General features: G+C 42.3%; 1 protein-coding gene across 5 annotated transcripts in view; it reads left to right on the plus strand.

Annotated features, from left to right (window-relative positions):
* The first annotated feature begins 2,040 nt into the window (after positions 1 to 2,040).
* The window catches only part of lig3 (DNA ligase 3), a 31,847-nt gene continuing 12,133 nt past the window's right edge, over positions 2,041 to 21,754 (plus strand). The window contains exons 1-7 of one of the 5 annotated variants that reach the window (XM_022229839.2): positions 2,041 to 2,141; positions 7,974 to 8,357; positions 12,045 to 12,164; positions 15,110 to 15,295; positions 16,007 to 16,113; positions 16,303 to 16,434; positions 20,010 to 20,167. In XM_022229839.2, coding sequence (XP_022085531.2) covers positions 8,072 to 8,357; positions 12,045 to 12,164; positions 15,110 to 15,295; positions 16,007 to 16,113; positions 16,303 to 16,434; positions 20,010 to 20,167 — 989 coding nt within the window. In that variant the 5' untranslated portion in view covers positions 2,041 to 2,141; positions 7,974 to 8,071. Of the gene's footprint in view, positions 2,142 to 2,585; positions 3,088 to 7,973; positions 8,358 to 12,044; positions 12,165 to 15,109; positions 15,296 to 16,006; positions 16,114 to 16,302; positions 16,435 to 20,009; positions 20,168 to 21,754 lie in introns of those variants that run through there. The other 4 variants (XM_022229842.2, XM_022229838.2, XM_022229840.2 and 1 more) reach the window with 4 other exon arrangements.

A 21,754-nucleotide genomic window follows, 5' to 3' on the forward strand; every position in this document is an offset into this window, starting at 1 on the left:
CACAAGGTACCAGGAACAGTCTTATAACGCTGGTTAGCCATGGAGCTGGTGTCGCATTCCTTGTCCAAGCTACTATACTGACCTAATATAGTATGAAGCTTTCACAAAATCAACAGATACGTCAAAAGTTAATAAATCTGTGTAAATCTTCCTGTGGTAGTCGACCGTGCGTATGGCATTAAAATAAAAAAGTTCCTATAGGCCTATCCATCACAGACTGGTTAAGACAGATGGTTCACTAATGCTTCTAGGGTGAGTTTTCCCTCGCAAATATGAACACGGCTAGTCAAAAAAGCCCCTTCGCCATGTTGAAAAATGATTCCTACATTTTTATTGCAATATAGGGCGAATTCAGCCTGGGACGGTCCTGTTTCACCACTCCAGGCCTTGGAACTTGGGACCCCTCATTTTTACGAACCCTCCAGTGTATCGCTCATATACAAATTGTGATTTGATCGGCGCGTTGCAATTTTAGGCCCCAGGACTGCTTAAAACTACTAATCCACCCCTCATCATACCAGGGTAGCCAACTGCCACATTACGTTGTGCTTTTACAGTTGTAACTGCAGGCTATTGCGTGTAGACACAAATTGACGTCAGGTGAGAAAAGGCACTGAATTTCCGGGGCTTTTGTGACAAAAGGTAGGCCTACTGGCTCTATCTCCAGCATGTTGGATCCCCTGTTAACTCTGCGCGACAACGTGGCGACAGAAGGTGGCCCAGCGGGCAGAAGTTAAGCCACAGTTATTAAATAGTACAAATCTCTTTGCACTGTCGACAGATCTACCGTGGGAAATGGAGGGTCTGCACCCGCCCCTGCCGAGCACCAAAAATAGGAAATTAAAAGGACAAATAATAACTGACGCCAGTAAACCTCGGTTGACACCCCTTGAGTACCTGGGCGGCAGATAGGTTTCCAGAGTCTTCACCCTCTTCCCCTTGCATTATTCTATCTCTACGAACGTTTTCCCGTTAGGGTTATGCCGAATAACTGAATATTCGATCGATTATCGAATAATTGAATGCTATTTTCCGATTTTGAATATTCGAATGAAAAATTCATGAAAAAGATGGGAAAATTTTCTTTTGTTTTAAATGAGAAAAATTACACCGTGGAGGCTTGTATCAAGCAGATTCAAATGAAAAGCGACAGAAATCTTACGATTCAAAACGTAAACTATTCATTAAACAATTTAAAAGGATAGAAATTTTCAACAGGGTAAGAATTCTTGTTCATCTCTTTAATCTTGCTAAATCATGGCTGGAGATACTCCTAGATGTGAGAAGATATTATACTGATTATAATGTGCAATTGTGTGTGTTATTACAACTGATTTTGTATATGGTTTGTTCATCAACAATCTGCCGGTGGGTACGTCCAAATATTCGATCAAATTGAATATTATTCGAATTGACTCAGCCTTATTTCCCATGACACTGTTTAATGATGCTCGTATACATAACCACACAATCTTTTTTTTTAATGCCTTGAAAACCGTCCCCTTGCGTCGCCTTTGGGCCCGACCGTCTCCTTCTTGTCTTAGTGCTGGCATGCAAGCCTGTCTTGAAATAGTCTGTTCCGAAAGTAATAAATGGTATTTACACCCGTTTTGTGCGCCTACACGAATGAGCGGCCGGCAGGCTGAGGCTCACTGATCTCTATACTAGCTTAAGGGCCGTTTTCCAATACTCAATTTCGTCTCCGACGCAGGCTTCGTCCCCGGAACTAATCCCCGATGGTGGACCTGAAGCATTTAAATCAAATTGGATAACTGTAAGTTTTTGCTCTCTTGCATCTTAAATGATGTTTTGTGGCACTGTAGGACTAATTAGTGTGCTTACAGCTTCAAAGTCAGGTAGTAAATAAAAACAGTTGAAGCCTCAGACACGTAGCCGAATTGAGTATTGGAAAACGGCTCGGGTTTGGAAGAGAAAGTCAATAGCGTGGTGCTTATGTATGGCACATTCTGTCATGAGAAAGCATGATAACGCGTCAAGGTATGAGACAGCCCTTTTCCACTGGTTTCCGTAATGCCATATCCTTTTAATAACACAGAGTTCATTGTACCAGCGACTTTATCGTCTGCTCGCGCGCCGGTACGTTACCGTCTTTTTAGCACAAAGGACAGAGCAAGCAAGAGGTAGGCGATGTTGAACTTTGAGGCTTTTTTTCATAGAACGGCGCTTCTGGGGAAAATTTTTCATATTATCTAATTATTTGTAAATTAAAGAGTGTGAAAACCTGGGTTGATGTATTTTTGTACACTGATAATTAATTGTGTGACATGCGAGTTTCAGTTCAACGCTTATAGTACAAGCAGGCGAGGCGTGCACTGTGTGCATATGTCAACATTTGTGTGGAGAACGCGTAGTTCGTGTCAGTATCAAGATTTAGCATGTGACCATTTAATTGATTTTGTCAATGCAAAAAAAATCACTATTTATGGTGCTTTTGTCCCAGATGGGCAAAGCATCTTCAGAACTGTTTTGCCTTTTTTGAAGTACTGGTGTAATTATGGCATGAACTACATGTACTGTAGGCCTAGCATACATGTACATGTACATGTAGTTCAGTAATACGTACACACAGTCTGTCAGCAGTGAATGAATCATCCACTCTTGGTCTTGTCATGGCTTGTCTTGTAGTTTTGTTCCTGTACGTGGAGGCCTACAAAGACGTGTACACATAGTTCAATATTCATGTGTTGGGGGTACTGTTGTGATACAAACGACTCAAGGAGCTGTACAGTAGTCCCCGTGGCACTCCAAAACTGTTTTTCAGTAGGCCTATAATGGGTAACGTGAATCATTTCATGATGTGAATTGCAAGGGGATTTCAGCTGCCAGTAGAAATGCCTAGCTTGCAGTTTCTAGCATACAAGTTCTGACCTGCATTCATATCGATTACAGTTGTGACAAAAATAGGCAAGCATTTTTTGACGAGTTATAAAGTGTCTTGCACTGGGGTATGGTACATGTACATTGTGACTGTCAGTACAGAGTATCGTACATATACATGTATGTAAAAATTTGTGACTAGCTTCAAGATCCTTGCGAGTCTCACCTTCCCAAGTCATAGAAAAAAATGTAAGTAAATTTTAATGCTGCTTGTAGAATATTGCATCTTGCCACCTGCACTCATACACAGAACAGAGTTTTAATGAGAGTCCCCCCAGATCAAATGGCTGTTTCAAGGGCCACTCATTAGGCAAGGGCTGCTCAAAGAGGGAAAGAAAATATTGTAAGCGCATAGAACAATAAAAGAACTTTGTTTGGCAGAGGAAACTTGCTTGGGTATCCATTCATGTCAGGCCAAGAAAAAAAAAGGAATTTCTCCTTTGGGTGTTTGAAGAATGGAGGAGGTACAGTAGCCTTGCTTTTGACAGTGTTTGGCATGTTTGGGGGGATTTTTCCAAGATGTTGGTTTGATCTTTGGCTGCTTCTGATGGTACATGTACTTTTGTTTCTAAAGTAACACAGCTTTCACCCCATCAACCAGATTCTGACATGTTCTTCATTTTAGCCGCCATATCACGCGCATGTACCCGAATTTTAGAGAAACAAATATATTGTAAAGTCAAAATTCTATTTATTGTACATCATGTACGAAAGCTGGATTTGTCAAGAACATGTAAAATTTGCACCACCCATCAGTTTACATTTTCATCAGAGTTTTTTTTTGCTTTGAATGTGAGGGCATTTTCTCTGCCCTACAATCTGATCGTTAATCTTCATATTCCTGGCTCCTCCAAAAGTTTGGTGATTACCACAAATTTCCACCACATAGGTTATATACAGGTACAGTATTTACATGTATTGTAGTTGGCCAGTGGATGGACGCAGTCTAAAATAGTCAGAATTACTAAACGGTGTCATCATGGTAATGCAAACAAAAATGTTTGTTTCAGTTGATTCCTTTGCCAATTTCCTTCCTATTTTCACAGACTTTCACTTAGAGCACATACATGTACATGTACAGGGTCGGTCTCCCACATGTACATGTACAGGTACATGTACATCAGCATGTTGGATAGAGGACCTCAAACTATGAAATCGTGCTAATTTGGTTGTGAGGACCCCACCAAAAATCAATGTTGAGCCCGCGGATGTTTTTCTCGGTCTTGGTACGGGGGGAAAGTTTGCAACTAGGTTGCCAAGGGAAGGAGGTTGTGAATGTTGTACGGTATTTGACCTTGCAGCAGGAGAGTGTACATACTTGTACCACTGTGTTTATGTACTGGTAGATGTCACAGGCTACATGCACCTGTAGAATCTTTTGAGGCGGTTCTGAAATATTCATGCCGCTCAGAAACACTTGGGAGCGTTCACATTGCTTACCCCTCACCTTATCTTCTTTCACTGTACACAACCTTCAGTCATTTCTGATAGATTTTTCCTGGAGGACTATCCGGGCACCACTCCGGCATAGGAGCTGGAAAAGATTTCCCCTTCCTCTAGCAGCAGGTGGAGGAAGTGGCTTTAGCCTCCCCCACACACACATACCCTGGGGGATGTTGTTGGGTTGACAAGCTGTAACAATGACGGACATTTCTTCACCTGAGCCCTTACCACCTTGGGGCTGTAGAAGTTGTCTCTAGGTGTACCGGTTGATAATTTCCTGTGCATTGGATGGTGAGCACCACAAGCAACAGTAAGAAATTTTGTATAAAATGCAGCAAGAATCGTCTCTAGTGACTACACATGTAGGTATTTTTATACTTCGGAAGTCCAGGTGGCCTGTATGACCTCAGTGCATACTGCGGGCAGTTTTGCTCAAACCAATAAAAATGTCAACATTGTCATATTGAAATTGTTGGCCTTGCGTTTGGTTTTTTTTTAATTTTTTAAGTAGATGTTAAATTTAAACATCGACTTCTCAAATCTCCTCATGTAGCAGTGTGCTTTATTGCTCATGTACGAATATACTGTACATGTATTCTGCTGTTACATGTAGACTCTCCAAAATTTTTAAGAAAATGCAGTGACATAATGTTGTCATTCAACCACCAAAAGTTTTGTTCCCAAAGATTTCAGCAAAGTTAAGAGGACTTTTACATGGAAAAACTATTTGGTAGTGTTGTATTTGAGTCCACCGCACCCGAGACCGAGTCCTTGCATCCGAGCAGTGTTGTAGTCAAGACCACTTAAGACATTCACAAGACCAGCACAAGACCAGCACAAGACCAACATAAGACCTCCAGTCTGAATTCAAGCCACAAGCTATTCAAATGAACTGCAACAAAAACATGCCTTTGTCATTGTTCACCCTGTTATTTGTGACTAGTCATGTGAATGGTCTTGTGCATGGTCATGTGTCTGGTCATGTGTCTGGTCTTGTGTCTGGTCTTCTGATGGTCTTGACTACAACACTGCTTCTGAGTCCTTGCATCCGAGTCCTTGCATCTGAGTCCGAGTCCTTGCATCTGAGTCAGAGTCCATTCAGCTCCGAGTCCCAGTCAAGTTGGAGTCCTCAAAGTCTGAGTTGGAGTCCTTCAAATTACATGTAAATCTACATGTATGCTTTTCACATGTACAATAGATTATTGTCAATAATGCACAGGTGCCCAGTCAAAAACCATATCTCATCACAGGGTATTGGACGTGGTGACTCAAGTCCACTCACAGACATGCATGTATTAATGCATAGAGGATCAGTCTCGCGTGTTTAACGATGATTTTGAAAAGTATTGGCAAACAATGGGTGAAACAGTGGATGACGGCTTGTTCAATGTGCATTACGCGCAACGCACTTACAGTGCCTGCATTTGTTTACATGTGTTCCCAAAATTCAACGTACAGGTATGTTCACTTTTTTGCTTTTGTCGGCCTTCTGTTATCTCTTCTTTTCAAGTGTTGCAACCGCATTGTTTCAAATCTACATATTGGCTTGATTAAGTAAATAAGGATTTTTTTTACAATCCAAAAAATATAACATTTGAAGACTGGAATTCTTTAACTGTGCTTAAAGTCCCTATACCGAGGGGTGAATTTGCCCCTAGTTTTGATTTTAGTAGGGTGCCGCGCAGATCACGAAATATTCATGTGGTTTTGAATGCAATTTGGTGGTCTATGCCTTTCTGTGGGTCCATAGCATGTCAAGAATGCATGTCTCTACATCAGTGAATTATAGAGAGTGATGGACAAGCTCTGAACCTACTATTCAAGGTAAAATCATATGGGGAAATCATATTTGAATATCTCTGAGTCAAGGTAAAGTGATGCATCGGGTTTATTTCGGTACATATTTGTAATACATCACATCATAGGGATTGATCTATCAAAAAAATTCAGTTCTTGCCGGACTCATGCTGGACTTGGACTGAGTCCTTCGAGTCTTCACATCTGAGTCTGAGACCGCGTCCAGAAGGGCCATGTCCGAGTCCATGAAAAGGTGGATTGAGTCCAGACGTGAGTCTGAGTTGGGATTCGAGTCGTACAACACTGCTGTTCAGGGCCCAGATGAGTAACTTGAACAGAAACTACAAGCTGTAGAGTATTCTCAAGAACCTCTCACTGATATTATGGCAGCCAGTTGGTTACATACATGTAGGCTATTATCTCTTTGGCTGTTGCATGCTCAGTAGCCAACCCACCACCAGTAACTTGTCAAGTGGACACAATGGAACAAGAGACCTTTAATTAAATCACTGTATACATGTACATGTACATGTATGTATGTACACTGTACACATTAGATTTTATACATGTGGAATTTTTAAAAGACAGGAAAGAAAGAAATCTCACCATAAAACTGTGTGGGCATTATGAAAACACAGGCGTGGTACTTTCTTTCGACAAATTTCTCCGGGCTCATGTCACAGATCAGTTCATTCAAAGAATGTCACCTAATCGCTTACAGGCTGCAACACCGAGTACAAGCCAGTGAACCAGTATCAATCGCAGTCAGCAGTCGGCTCATTTACGGGCCATTCTGTTCAAACAGTCGGAGAGGCAGTGTCTCTCTCCTCTGTCTTTTGTTTGTTAATTTGATTAGCCCAGATACAGTGCGGATCATATGTGCTGCCCCATTCATTAAAGTCCCAATCCCCCTTTACTGCTTCGGGCCGGAAATCTGGCATTGGTATGATCAATTTGTTGGTTTACAGCTAGAAGAGGGGCTTAACAGATCGGCCTGACACGAAGAGTGACCGAATTGGATGCGACGGGCCAGAAGCGATGCGAAAGTGTCGGCCGGCGGATTGGTGTCGGCTAAATTGGCCAGTTATTAAATTTGAGCACTCGCTGGTCGGCGGGACGCGGACATCTGACACAGGAAGGGACAGTCGCAAACTGTTGTTACATGGCGGCATCTGTTGGCTTTGTTGACACCGGTGTGGCATCCACCCGGCACAGATTAGAGATTTGCGGGAAAAAAAACATGATTTGAATTGTACTTCTGATGACCGATGTCAATGTGGCGACTAAGAGTGCAGAAAGTGCACGGCATAATGTTTTGTAGATTTGTATCAGCCTTTTTCTGTTTTTGTCTGCACGATACCTGTTACAAGATTTTTTCCCAGCCGCAATGTTACATGCCCATGTGTGGTACCAGTACCTGTAGATTCACATTGCAGGCAGTACATGTTAACAGCCTTTTGTAGTACATGTACATGTATGTTTGATGATGTATTTGTTTTTCATTATACTCACAAATGGAAACAATATGAATACACAATATGAAACAAGTCCAACATTGCAAGACTACGGGTACCCGGTACATGTACATGTACATGTATTGTGCTTGTACTTTTTAATCACTTGCTGTTACACGTGTACATATAACTTACCAGTAAACCTTACCAAGGACATACATGTACATGTACATACATGTATTTTTTGTATACTATACATGTTCCATTATTTTTCGAGTACATTGTGTAGATAAAAAAGTTTTATAGACGAGTAAAAATTGACCCCCCCAAAAATACCAACACCTGATTTTTTCTTTTCTCCAATTTCCCGCTTGGTAACAGACAGAGTGACCTCCAAACTTGTCAAGATCTAACTCCCTACCCCTTCCTCCCTGGAACATTTCAAGCAAGGGGGCCAGTGAAAAACTTCTTGATGCAAGATGGCCGACAACCGGTACTCGGTGGACTATGCCCGACTGGGCACCTCCAAGTGCAAGAAGTGCAAGCAGGGCATCGCTAAGAAGGAGCCCCGCATCGCCAAGCTGGTGACCAACCCATTCTCCGAGGACGGCGGCGACATGAAGCAGTACCACCATGTCAAGTGCATGTTTGAGGCTCTCCTGCGGGCCCGCCCCACCACCAAGAAGATTGACGACCCAGAGGATCTTGAAGGGTTTGACGTGATGGAGGAAGAGGACAAGAAGACCATCAAGGAGCTGATTGCAGGTAACCATGGCAACTGCCCTTCTTGAATTGCACGCATCAGGGCCCAATACAGACCTCTTGCAGCTGGTACTTTGTGCATGTGTATGTAATGGTTCTTTTAAAAATTAACAAGGCCAGGAACCATTGAAAAAACACGAAATGCAAACCCTCTTGTATAGGTACATGTACATGTAGTTCTCACATATGTAAGGCCTCCCAAAAAACGTGACTTATTTCTAGGTATCAGAAAAACAGGTTACCAGTACATGTACCCGGCAGGTTGTAGGAGTTTCTTTTTTCACTTTTTTTACTGATTCTGTGTGTAGCTGAGTGTTATTTACAGTCAGCAAAAGAGGTTGGTTGGCATTTGTTTCAAATAACAGGAATAAACTGAACAATATCGTGCACGAATAAGTCACTTGACCTATCTGCACCACATTCAAACTACAATAAACACACTTTTTTTCTTGCCTTATTTCCAATTTCAAATTTTCCCTAAAGTCCCCACCCCACCAAAACAAGTTGCATCATCAAAATGCGTGTCGGATTGACCGGGATTTAACCATGAGCATAATTTTTTGTTTTGCCTAAGTCTACAAAGTTGCTGCCTGTACATACGGTATACTGGTAAGCTGAGAACATACATGTACATGTATTGGCTTATGGCTAAATGGGCTGTTAGCCCCAAATCTTATTATACGTGTACTATTGCTTGCCAAATCTACATGTAGCACTGCGTTATTAAACCACATAAACTTACTAAGCAAGATTGTCTGCTTGGCCTCTCTGTGAAATTTTGTCCAAAGGAGGGTCAGGCCAGGGTAATAAAACCCTTACCGTGCTTACCTTACCACATCTCCCCAAATCCCCCAAGTGGTTTTGGAGGGTTTGGGTGAACTGAGGTACATGTATACATGTACATGTAATTTCTCTGTTGAGGCCGTTAGAAGATTTGGTGGGATTGAGAATGCATCCCAGCAAGAATTGGAGCTTGAGATTTATTAAATTGTAATCAAGTTACATGTACATGTACATGTAGTGCATTCGCTCCAGCTGCATACATGTACATTGGCAGTGTGTGGATCTGCACTACTCGGACAGTATGTACAGTATACGTGCCATACATACATGTATACCGGTATGTATATTTGGAACCTTGCAGGGAACCAGTCAGGTACCGGTAGGGCCTACATGTATTTCAAAAAACATTGACCATTCAAGAACAAAGCACACACTGATGGGGCAGACCTTGCGGATACATCTTGCTGTTCCTTAATGACCTGGGAGGCCCCGCATTTTGGTCATGCACTTTATTTGCCCATTATTTATTGGCAGACATTTGGAGATGTCCATTGTCATAATTTCCGACCAGTCGGATTGTTCCTCACATAAGCTTTACCAGTACTTTCATCAGTTAAATGGTTTTAAAGTGGCACCAAAATCCTACTGTGGTGGATCTTTCATAGGAAATCTGATCAGGGGATGACGAGCATCCATATCATAACTATTCCAAGTCAGTTTGGCTAGGTTATAATCCACTAAATGTCAGATAGGTAATTCTAAAAATTTGGGGTTCAAAAGTGTGACATTTTTGTGTCCCTGTTACTCCTGGCCTGTGTAATTTGACAGGGAAATATTACTGAAATTGATTTTATACTACCGTATTGCTATTTGTTTAGCAGGTAATTTGCATAAATTCACGGAAATTGGAGAATGTGTTCTGAATAACAAAATGTATGTCAAAAGTGACAGGGACATGAAAAACATTGGACCCCTAATTTATAGAATCACCCAAATACCAATGCTGCTGTTCAGCAGAATACCCGTACATGTACATCATTTCTGCTATTAAAAAGATATATTTTATGTACATGTACTGATGTGCTGAGAACCGGTTGCAAGAAGTACCGGTATAAGGACATACATATAGTGTACATGTACATCTGTACTCCACTCTTCTATTACATGACATTTTCACTGGTAACCCGTATTTACTGAGTAGGAAAGGTTCTAGAAGAACTGCTCCAGGAGTTAAGGTAAAATGAAGCAATTTACATACATCCTTTCCAATTTTTGTTGGATTTTTATCGGATTTCAGGCTTTTGTCAAGTTAGTGTGAATACATAGGGTACATGTGTACAAATGTACCAATTGCTGGTTTTCCACAATGTCGATTTCCTCCCCAAATGTACAGCTTTACAAGGAGACCCCTTGCGGGGTCTGCTGCGCTGCATTCTCAAGCCAAGCTCTGGCAGCGATGATGCAGGAAATGAGCCTATTCCTTTCCCGGGGCCTTCCTGCAACAGAACAGCCAAGAGCGATCTCTCGAGTGGCTCTCACCACGAGAGATACCGATTGGCAAAATGGCAATCCCTCCTCAAGAATCGATTCGGCTGAGCCGTGAGCTGCTCGGTTGCCATCTCCTGTCGTCTTTGCCCAGCACTCGAGTCTGTCAGCCTTGTCGTTACCGATGACCCACTCCCTGCTCTTTTTTTTAACAACTGCCCCTTTTCTCTCCCCTTTCTTTACACCCGTTCATGATCGCTGACAGATTCAGTAACTTTTCTTCCAGGATTAGTTGTGCTGTCTGCCCGTGGCATTTGTTGACTCTGGTACACGTATGCACATGTAGTATCAAGGCACCTATTGCTTTCGTTTGTCCAACTGGCACGGTTCTCCCCGAGCTGCTGATTGCCTCATCAGAATTCATCCAAGCACCTCCTAGTAACATGCAGCGGAGGAAAAGAGAGATCACTTTGCATTTCACTGCTAGACTAAATGGAGGTGGGACCAATCCCCCTGAATGACAGCCGCCGGAATGATAAAAAAAGATGCTTGTAAGCCAGTTTGTATTAAGATGCTGGTTTGGGGAATTCACGTCTTGTGAATTGTGAAGCCCTCTAAAAGAAATGTTTGTGAAATGCACACAGTACCTCCTGGTTTTTACAGACGGTCGCTCTCAGTTTTGCCAAACTTTATCACATCAGTTGACAGGAACTGCACCCGACTTCTGCGAATTACATTAACAGTGCCAAAGGAATCCTGAGATGTTATCACGTTGTTTTATATTGAAAATAAAAATTGCCTTGCCAGATATTGCTCGATAACTTCAATAAAATGAACGGTTGGTTTTGCACCATCCTAACCCGCCCTTACCGGTATCTTCATTGCCATCAGCATGTGGTGAGGGTCATGATATGAGTCTTGATTAAAAGGGACCAAATTGTCAATCCACTTTTGGTCCTAAAAATCTTAAAGTGGACCTGAAAATGTTGAAAGATGCAGTCACATACTGTACTTTTAGCATCACAAGATTCTACTGCTTCATTTGCAATGTATCGGCCTACTGGTACATGTACAGTGCATGTATGTGCACGGTACCTTGCATGTTTCAGAGCCTACATACATACATGTACATTTGTACATATGTCCTTGGTGTTTTTACATGCCTGCTGTTTTGGCTGTCAGAGTTGCACTTGTACTATGTACGTACATGTACATTCTAATTGTCTCAAAAGTCTAAATAATTAAGAAAGTGCCCTGCAAATGCACATGTACATGTGTTTGAGAAGTGAGATATTTGTATACTGTGCTGTACACGTGTATTTAGTACATGGAAATTAATGTTATGCCGGAAACCAGCATTTTGAAGCACTGTAAATGTAATAGAAAGTAAACTTCAAGGATTGAATTGTTTCTCCTTTACAGACCTCGCCCTGAAGACCAAGAACAAGGTTGCGACACCGTCAAAGAAGAAGACTGTTCAGGCTACCCTGTCCGCTTCCGGGCATGTCGTCTCCCCTTCCAAGAAAGTCCCTACACCCTCTGGTAAGTTGCTCTGCTCTGGCACCCCTGGAGGCCAATTTCCTGACAAAGCCAAATTTCCTGACAAAGCCATGCACCTTGGACATTTGCTCATTCGAGAACAAAAATAGCCTCGGCAGGTGCAACTGGTTTTTGATTGATTTTTGCTTAGTGTAATACTTCCTGCTTAAGCCAAAAAAGTTCTGCTTCCCATTTCATGGCATACTACATGTACATGTAAACAGGCTGTAGGAATATTTTGTATTGTTTTTTACTGGGTTACGGTGTGCGGCTTCGCACAAGTGCTAACTGGTTAAATTACAAAAGCAAGAGATGGCAGGTAGCATTTGTTTCAAATGAAATGAACAACTCACTAAAAAAATGAATAACTCATTATGTATGCAGATATATACATGTTGCATGCATAAATGAATCCATTGAACCTGGTTTTGCATACTGTACGTTTTATAATACACGTGCACCGTGTGTTTGAGTGGGTTGTGCTGCAACTTGGCCAATAAATTATGGATGTACTGACCTTCATTTTAGGTGGCGTATGTTGCTGTAAATTATGAATTGGGTAATTAGTCTTACCACAGTTTTTGTAAAGCTTGAATGATTGCTTTTAAACTTACTGGTATTAACATGAGAAATTAATTCAGATCATTGTTTTTGGCATAATAATTTGCTCATTTGTCCACAAGGGGATTTCAGGAGTTACTATTTGATTCCAATGGAATAATTTAGGTCCAACATTTGGAAATAATGAACATTTAATCATCGATTAAAGCTCTTCTTAAATTGTTCATACATATACATGTACCAGTAGTTACATGCACCAGTAACTATTGTAACTGATACATGGACATTGGTGTGCCAGTATGTACATGTACATGTAATTCATACATGTGGTTTACATGAACCATCAAATATTGTACATGTAGATACCAGTTTGTTGTACCAATGTGTTTGCCATGCATAAATGCATGCATTTGCTCTCAATCTCTTCAGGGCCTGATGTTGCATGTACGTACAGGTTTGACAGCCTCTAAAGTACCCATTACAGATGTCTACAGTGTCACAGTGTCAGATTGAACACTGATGAACCCCTCATTTAAACGTCACTGGCGTAGAAGCCTGGATAGCACAGGTGGCCGATCAGACCTGAAAACCAAAAGCGATCAGGGCCAGAGGGGGGGGGGGAATGTCAGACTGTGAATGTGTCCAAATGGGATAGCTGTTCACAGTCCATCTTGATGGGACCGAGGGGGTTCACTTTATCATTCCACCTGCCGGGGACGTCAACACTGTCACAACCTTCGGGCCCATTCAAACTGTATCGTCATTGATGCCAGCATGTGTGCAAATTGAGTAGCCCACTCCTTGGCAATTGGAAGGGATGTCCAGTTTTTCAGGGTGTTGGTAGAGAGTCAGTTGGCTTGTTGGAAATACACCTCAGATAGTGGCAATGACCAGCTTGAGGATATGTTGGAGAATTTCACCTGTACTTGCTATGTTGTACATGTACTGTACTTTGCACTGTACCAATGCCTTGCACCTGTAACTGTGTGCAGACTGGCATATATGTCATATGAAGCGTAGATTACATGTATGTCAAGGAAAAGAGATGCAGAGAGCATCGCGGATCAGGTCCCGACAATACACAATATCTGGAGACACTTTATCACGACCGGCGCAAACAGAGACGGCGGCAGTCGGGAAAGTTGAACTTGGTTCAACTTTGCCCACTGTCTGCGTTGAGTCGCCCAGAGTGAGTCTATACAAACATTCCTGCTGGCATGCATGGCAGGCGCACAGCAATGCCTCTCTCTCACTAGTGGCACTCATTTTACCTATTTCTCCCTATTACTACCATACGGGTATGAAGCCCCAATTGTCAACAAAGTATGTACATTGTGACTGACCATAAAAATATCAGCTTCGCTTTAAAAGGCAGTGTCACCACCCACAGTAAAAACGGCATTTCATGCAAACATTTTCCAAGTTTTGATGTCATTTAGTTGGTGGAATGACGTCATACAACATCTCTTCCATTAATGTCGGCGTCTTGATATCTTGCATGCCGTCGGCATTCATTACCACAATGGAAGCTAGCCTCAAGTTTACTTTTAGCATACCTGTATGTAGTCAAGTCATCATCACACATTAATCACTGGCACCACATGTCATCACATGTCAGTTACAAGTCACTGCACGTCAGTTGCAAATCATTAGGTCATTGCACTTCATCAAGTTAGGGGAAAGATATGCATTTACATGGAAATGAACCCTGGAAAACTTAATATTCCTTTGACGGGACATGTTTGACATTGTTCATCTACTGTACATTGTATGGTGCATAGTTCAGTGCATACCAATATGTACATGTACATGTTCTGGTACGTACGTTACATGTACATAATGTACATGTACATTGTAGCTCATTGATTTACATGTACATACATGTACGTATACATGTACATGTACACCTGAAGTGCTTTGACCTGCAAGTTTACTCTGATGCTGTAATTCTACTGTTTATTGGCCTACTGGTGCGGTACCGGATACATGTACATGTACGTACCAGTACAAGGTATTTATACCAGTATATCTGTTACAATACAAAACTACATTATGTAGATGTACGCAAATGTCTTTACTTTTATGTACCGGTACGTTGCATATCTTTCATTGCCCTGTTGGAGAACAGATGTAGTGGCAGAAAAGCAAAAGTCCATTTGAAATGGGGCTTTGCCCTTTGAAAGTTACAGTACATAGACTGTCACTGGTTTCCTGTTCAGTAATACATTTGAAGGGATTCATGAAGGCTTCTTGCAAAGATCTTGAGGGGATTAAAGTCAAAATAAAGAGGGATAAAGTTTGACCTGGAACTGAACTTCACCTCCCTCCCAGCTCGCCTCCCACCCCAATGCCATTTTTGACCTGAACGTATTGGTACCGCTTTCTAGCCAGCAACTCAGATCTTCCATCAACGAGCACGAGCACATCAGTTTCGTCTGCCACCACAGATATCAGTCACTCGGACAACTCCTTCCGTGAATTCCGTAAGCTCTGCGCCCGCATTGCGGACCAGTCGGCCTACCTGGCCAAGACGAGGGAAGTCGAGACCTTCATCAAGAAGGGATCGTCTGGAGGTGAGCCAGCAGCCGTTAACTTCCCCAACAGAAAAGACATGTACCTGTACATGCACCTGTATACGCACTGAGCAGAAGACGTGTACTCGCTAAGCAGAATATTGTGCATACGTACGGGGACATGGAGAATATTAGATTTCTCAACAGAAAAGAGGTGTATTCGCAAAGCAGAACATTTTCACCTGAGAATTGTCACCAGAAATGCACGTCATGGCGTGTTACATATATTAGTAGCTAGAAGGAACTCTTGTACAGTGTGAGCAGACTGACTGTTTTTGCCTTGGTCAGAAAAAGGCATCTATTGCCTTAAAACTCCTTCCCTTGGACTTTTCCTCTGAAACCATGAGATCTCTCATCTTTGTTTTCACATCAAATACTTCACAAGTCCTTCCTATAATGCTCATGCATGTTGGACCGCATTATCCATTTTTTTTAGTGCGGGGTGGCACAAACGTCAATTTTACATGTACCTGAATATTGTTCATGTAAAGACCAACCACCAGTGTAAATACTGAATATTCATCACGGTTAAATGATTTTTCTGTGAGATGCTGCAGTCACGTTTTGGTTGAAAAAATGCAGATGTTACAGGATGGTCACAGATAGTGTCTGGGGCTCAGGAAATGGTGGAAATGCTCAATGTTGACTTGTTGGGCATATCCCGGTGCACAGTTTTGACGAGATGTGTGGCATATAATGCTGTCATTGCAGAGGGTTTCCAGGGCGACACGTATCTGCTGTTGAAGCTTCTGTTGCCGGGCGTGGTCAAGCGGGTGTACAACATCAACAGCAAGCAATTGGTCAAGGTGTTCAGTCAGGTAAGATGAACACCACAATGCTTCTCCATCAGTAGAAAGAGAAAAAGAAATTTATTCTATTGCCACCATGTTATTTTCGGCTTTGCAGTATGGTACCTTACACAGTCCTGTTTGCAAGTTACGCGTTATACTGTACGTGTACACATGTAGTAGTTCTCATTTCTTATTTTTGTACCACTGCTTAAAAAGATCTTTGGTGCCAATTTGGAGGAGATGGTGACAGATCTTGACCAAGGTGACGTCGCTGAGACTGTTCAGAAATTCTTCTCAGAAAGTGCCGTATTCCCTCCTGCAAAGAAAAGCACTCTCTCCATACATGAGGTAAATTTATTTCTTCATTTTGGAAGTTTTGAAAATCTATTTCATTGTATGAAGCCTTCGGCAAATTGATTGTTTAGAGCCCAGCAGTGGTGGTGATTTCTCACGAACTGAAATAAGCTCGCTTTTCTCTTCAGAAGCAACTTACTTGTGCATACATAAGAAGCTCCAACATGTACATGTGAGTCATTCTAAAATCAGCATTGGAAAAGATGAAGGTACATGTGTATACATGCACAGTTAGAAAAGAAGCTGGGATTTTCTTTGACAACAGTTGGCATTCGTCCAAATCTAGGTTTCATGACAAACCTTTTGTTTTGAGCAGTTACAACCATGTACATCCTTGGCATATTTTCTTCCTGTTTTTGTTGTACTGAATACTGTCCAAATTGAATTTGTGTATGCATACATGTGTGTACATGTACGTGTTGCACATGCTGAAATGAATTGTAAGGACTCTATCTATCTAGTGGAGAGACCAAATAGCGCCCTCTACCATCATGCCCGGGGTCCACTGCGATTTCCTTTCATGTCATGTTCCTTGCGAGACCCCAGCAGGAGTGTCTTTGGACGTGCAAATTGTTGTTAAATGGTTGGGTCTGACCTTGACTTTTTAAATGCAATGGAAATGGTAAATTTAATTTGTCTCCACCTGTAGGATGACGCCGCATTGTCCAGATAATCAAGTTTTTGTATTACACAGGCCTACAAGTGCACTCAGTTGCAAGTAACCTTAAACTGCTTAGCTCATTTTTACCTCGTCCCCTGGTCTTTCTTGTAAGGTACTTTCGTAATTCATACAGGTGCGATGATATTAGCTGTTATTGGCTTGAAAGACCCTAACCTGTTAGCACAAATTAGTCGGTGTCCTGTGCAAAGTGTTTCACTCAGCAACACAGTTGATCCCATTATTTAGAATTTTGCCCATCGCATGTCAACGTCAGTGGGCACCTCTAATCCAATTTTCCACCCCTTTAATCTCGTTCCCGTGGAAATCTCCCACAGCGGTCTGCAACAGCATATTTAACATTCTCATAAAATAGGGCTATCACAATTTCTCTTTCAACATGGTGATGGACCGGCTGCGTCACACGGCCGTGAGGACCCTTCACGTGGCAAGAAAAAAAAAGAACAAAAATTCCCCGTAACTTGAACGATTTTGCCGTTTCCATCCATCAAGCATTCACCTCTAATCAAGTCTCCCTCCGGACGTGCGTCATCCCACATTTTCAAATTAAATATCCCGGGTTGTGCCCTTGAGTCTCCTCCTACGAAAAGAAGTCGCGGCCAAGAGAGAAATTATCTGGTGTTTCATAAACAACCGGGATATCGTATTATCTCCGCAATTGATATTGAGGAAGTATCTCGAAGACCACAGGCAGTTTTGACACACTTTACCATCCCAAATATTTCTCTTTGTTTTAACAGACCATGTGACTGTAGGGTAATCTCGTTGCTTGAGTTTGGTGGATAGTATCTTTATGAGTCACACGTGTATTGGTTGTAAAAGAGAAGCACCTAATAATGTTTCATTAACCCTTACATCCTCCAGGGGCATTTTTGCTACTTAAATATACCCTCCTGAAGCCTCCAAAAGTCCTCCGCTGAGCTGCAAACCAGTGGCACTTATTTACAACAGTGTAAAAATGTCCATGCCTGGTCCTAGTGTGTCTCTGGAACAGTTGCATGTGCTGGTACATGTAAATTATTTATCCTAAGTGGAGATGTGACACAGAAGGTCGGGAAAGAAATTGGACCGAACATTTTGTACACCAGTGGGCACAGGATTTTGGCCGAGTATTGTTATTGATAACAGCGCATGTCTTAGGCCGTTTTTCAATACTCAACTTCAGCTCCATCTCAGGCTTCAACTGTCTTTTATGACCTGACTTTGAAGCTGTAAGCGCACTAATTAGTCTAATAGTGCCACAAAACATCAAATAAGATGCAAGAGCAAAACTCACAGTAATCCAATTTGATTTAAATGGTTCAGGCCGACAATTGGGGATTGGTTTCGGGGATGAAGCCTGAGACGGAGACGAAGTTGAGTATTAGAAAACGGCCTTTCTCTTATGCCATTGACACTGGGAGAGCGCCCTCTTGGGATCTTACACGGAAGCACTGCAGTACAAATGCAATAAATTTGACTGTGGTGTTTTTGCTGATGCCTGTCTCGTTCACCATATGGTGCAAAGTATTTGTGTCTAGCACACAAGTTTCAGGAACTCAGTCTCTCTGATCTCAGTCAGAAGCGCTGGTCTGGCCGTTCCCGCCCCCTGTCCTAGCCCGTCTGACTGGATACTTGCAATAGCGCCCTCATTCAACCTGCACAGATTGAATGCAGATACTTAAAGAGGCAAAGCTCTGAGGAACACAGTCCCCAAACTCACATCCCCTGACACAATGGAACAGATACATGTAAGTGTCATCATGAGTGTCTGCTTTCCTCCCTCACTTGGTCAGAAGAGCAGTTTTCCAACCTCCTCTTCCCCCATCTGTTCCTCAGCTGGATCAACCAATTACCAGGCCCTCGACCATCCCAGGATGGGCTGTTGAAACGGGTCTCTCTGGTTACCCCTAAATGTTTCGTGAGGCCTCTCGGCCGCTCTATGGCAGCTCTCAGATTTCGCTCAGGCTGAGAAACTGGATCGTCTTCCTGTCTTTTGCCCTTGCTGACAAATGAACCACCTCAAGGATTTTATTTTTGCAGATATGTCCATTTTATTGTCAAGAAAATGAGAGTACCGTGCGGTAGCATGCCAAGTACTCACAGGGGTGAGATTTCTCAGCTTTTGAGCTGATTTCAGCTTTTTTGTTTTAGATTTCAGGTCTTTTTTCTCACCGGCCGTGTACAAATGTATAGGAGATTTTCACAGTTCAGCTTCTTTATGCCTTTTCTCAGCTGTTTTGAGCTATTTTTATCATTGCTCAATCTCACCCCTGTACACAGTGGTATTGGGGCACAGTTTGATTTTGGGTTCCTCCACTTTCAATGTCATTTCCATCCACTGTCATCCCTCTATGATCCCTTTTTATACCCAGTTTCATCTGCTTATGGCCTCATTTCCATCCCTTTGACCAACTGTAATCTCACTTTGAGCCCACTCTGATCTTCTTCCAGATCCCATGTCAATTCTCGTTCCTTTTCGTCTGGTTCTCTGCGATCTCACTTTGATTCCAGTTTGGATCCCATTTTTGGACCTCCTTTTGGACCCATTTACATACATGTCCCATGTAGATCCTATGTTGATCTCTTTTAGACCCCAGTCAGATCTATTTTGACCTTACTTTGGGTCCCATGTAGATCCTATGTTGATCTCTTTTAGACCCCAGTCAGATCTATTTTGACCTTACTTTGGGTCCCATGTAGATCCTATGTTGATCTCTTTTAGACCCCAGTCAGATCTATTTTGACCTTACTTTGGGTCCCATTTAGATCCTGTGTTGATCTCATTCGGATGCCAGTTGGGTGCTAGTGAGATCAATTACGATTCCATTTTGATCCCATTGTATCCTCCATTGATCCCTGTTTGATCTCATTTGAATCCCCTTTTTGGGGAGGCCGCTTTCCCATGCAGGTGGATGATTTTCTTGAAGGCATGGCGGCACTCACCAAAGAGACCGACCAACAGCGCCACCTGACCGGCATCGCCAAACGCTGCACGGCCAACGATCTCAAGATGGTGGTGCGTCTCATCAAGCACGACCTGCGCATCAACTCCGGGGCGAAGCACATGTGAGTTCCACAGCAACACTATCCCGTCATAACAAAATTGGCAATGAACGTAAAGAGGACATCCCAACCAGCACTGGGGCTCAAGGCGCTGCATCATCATTATCCCTTCTAACCGCGAGCCCATAAACCTCCCTCAAACCATCTCAGCTCCCTGGAGAGTATACACACTGATGCTGCTGTTTCAGATACAAACCGCTAATCAAACACGGCTCTGCCCTCACAGGTAACCGTTCATACCCGTGGTTGAGAGGGGCAAGCTGGGGTAAAGTGACTTGCCTAGGGTCACAACATGTGCCCAGCCGCTGGATTCAAACCCCTGACCCAGTGATCTGGAAACTACCTGTACATGCACAAACCCCAACCACTTATCCATATACCTCCTTTGATGATCAACAAATTCTGTTGATCCTGCTTAGTGCCTTGAGTCAAACACATTACTGTACAGTAGCTGATGATTTGAAGTTTGTTTTGTGGCCAAATCATGCTTTTGGAGCTTCACCAGAGCGCTCCAATTTTGCACACAGACTACACCACTGGGCATGCACAATCATAAGTAACTCAGATGTTAAGAAGTTGGGAACCAGATAAGCAGTCTGGCTTTTGGATATTTCATTACTCTCAGCCCAAAAACCTGATGACCATTTTTCGTGGAGTAGAGGTAATTTTATTAGACTTATATTTCCGGCACTGATGGTGTTGTTACATGGGCAGTGTGTCAGACACGAGGCATTAATTGTGCAGAGCAAACCTTTTAACGCAGCACTCGGTGTTGACCTTGATGAGTATTTCATTACAAGCTGAAACGAAGGACTGGGTGCAGCCTCACACACTTGCACTGTGCATACATGCACCAGCACTTGGGAAGCGTGTCGTTCAAGCGCGATCTCCGGAAAAGCCTTTATGCTTATAGACTGAACTTTAAGAAGATACCGTAGGGTTTTCATTGTTCACGATTTCCTCAATTTTCAAAGGTTGCATTATTATTTAGGCATGCAGCATTTCCTCAGGTTAACTTACATGTACCATGTTTCTTCCATTTTGTACTTGCCGCGTATTCCGTCACAAACTGAAAGACACTGGACAAAATCTTATGCTGTTGTGAATGTCCTCATTTTTGACCCCTGAATTCCTAGTCGCATGCCTTGCTACGTGTATAACATAAAACCCTAACCCCCTAGGGTGTACATGTACATGTATGTAAAAATCACATTGAAATCAGAGGTTTTGAGACTGTTACTGTGTTTGAGACTGGATACTAAATAAAGCTGAGTCAATTCCAGTAATTCTCCATTCGAATATTCCACCTTCAATTTGATCGAATGTCCAAGTATTCGGTTGTATCGACCAGCAGATTGTTGATATTCAAAATCAGTTGCAATAACGTGCACAATTGTGCATTATTATCAATAAAATATCGGTAGGCTCTCACATCTAAGAGTATCTCCTGCCATGATTCAAGATTTAAAAGATGAACAAGACTTCTTGCCCTGTTGAAAATTTCTATTCTTTTTTATTGTTTTTTTGAGTCGTAAGATTTCTGTCGCTTTTCATTTGAATCTGCTTGAAAACAGCCTCCATAATGCAATT

Source organism: Acanthaster planci, linkage group LG16 (assembly GCF_054643075.1).
Source record: "Acanthaster planci isolate LZ-2023a linkage group LG16, COTS_SCS, whole genome shotgun sequence".
NCBI classification, from domain to species: Eukaryota; Metazoa; Echinodermata; class Asteroidea; order Valvatida; family Acanthasteridae; genus Acanthaster; species Acanthaster planci.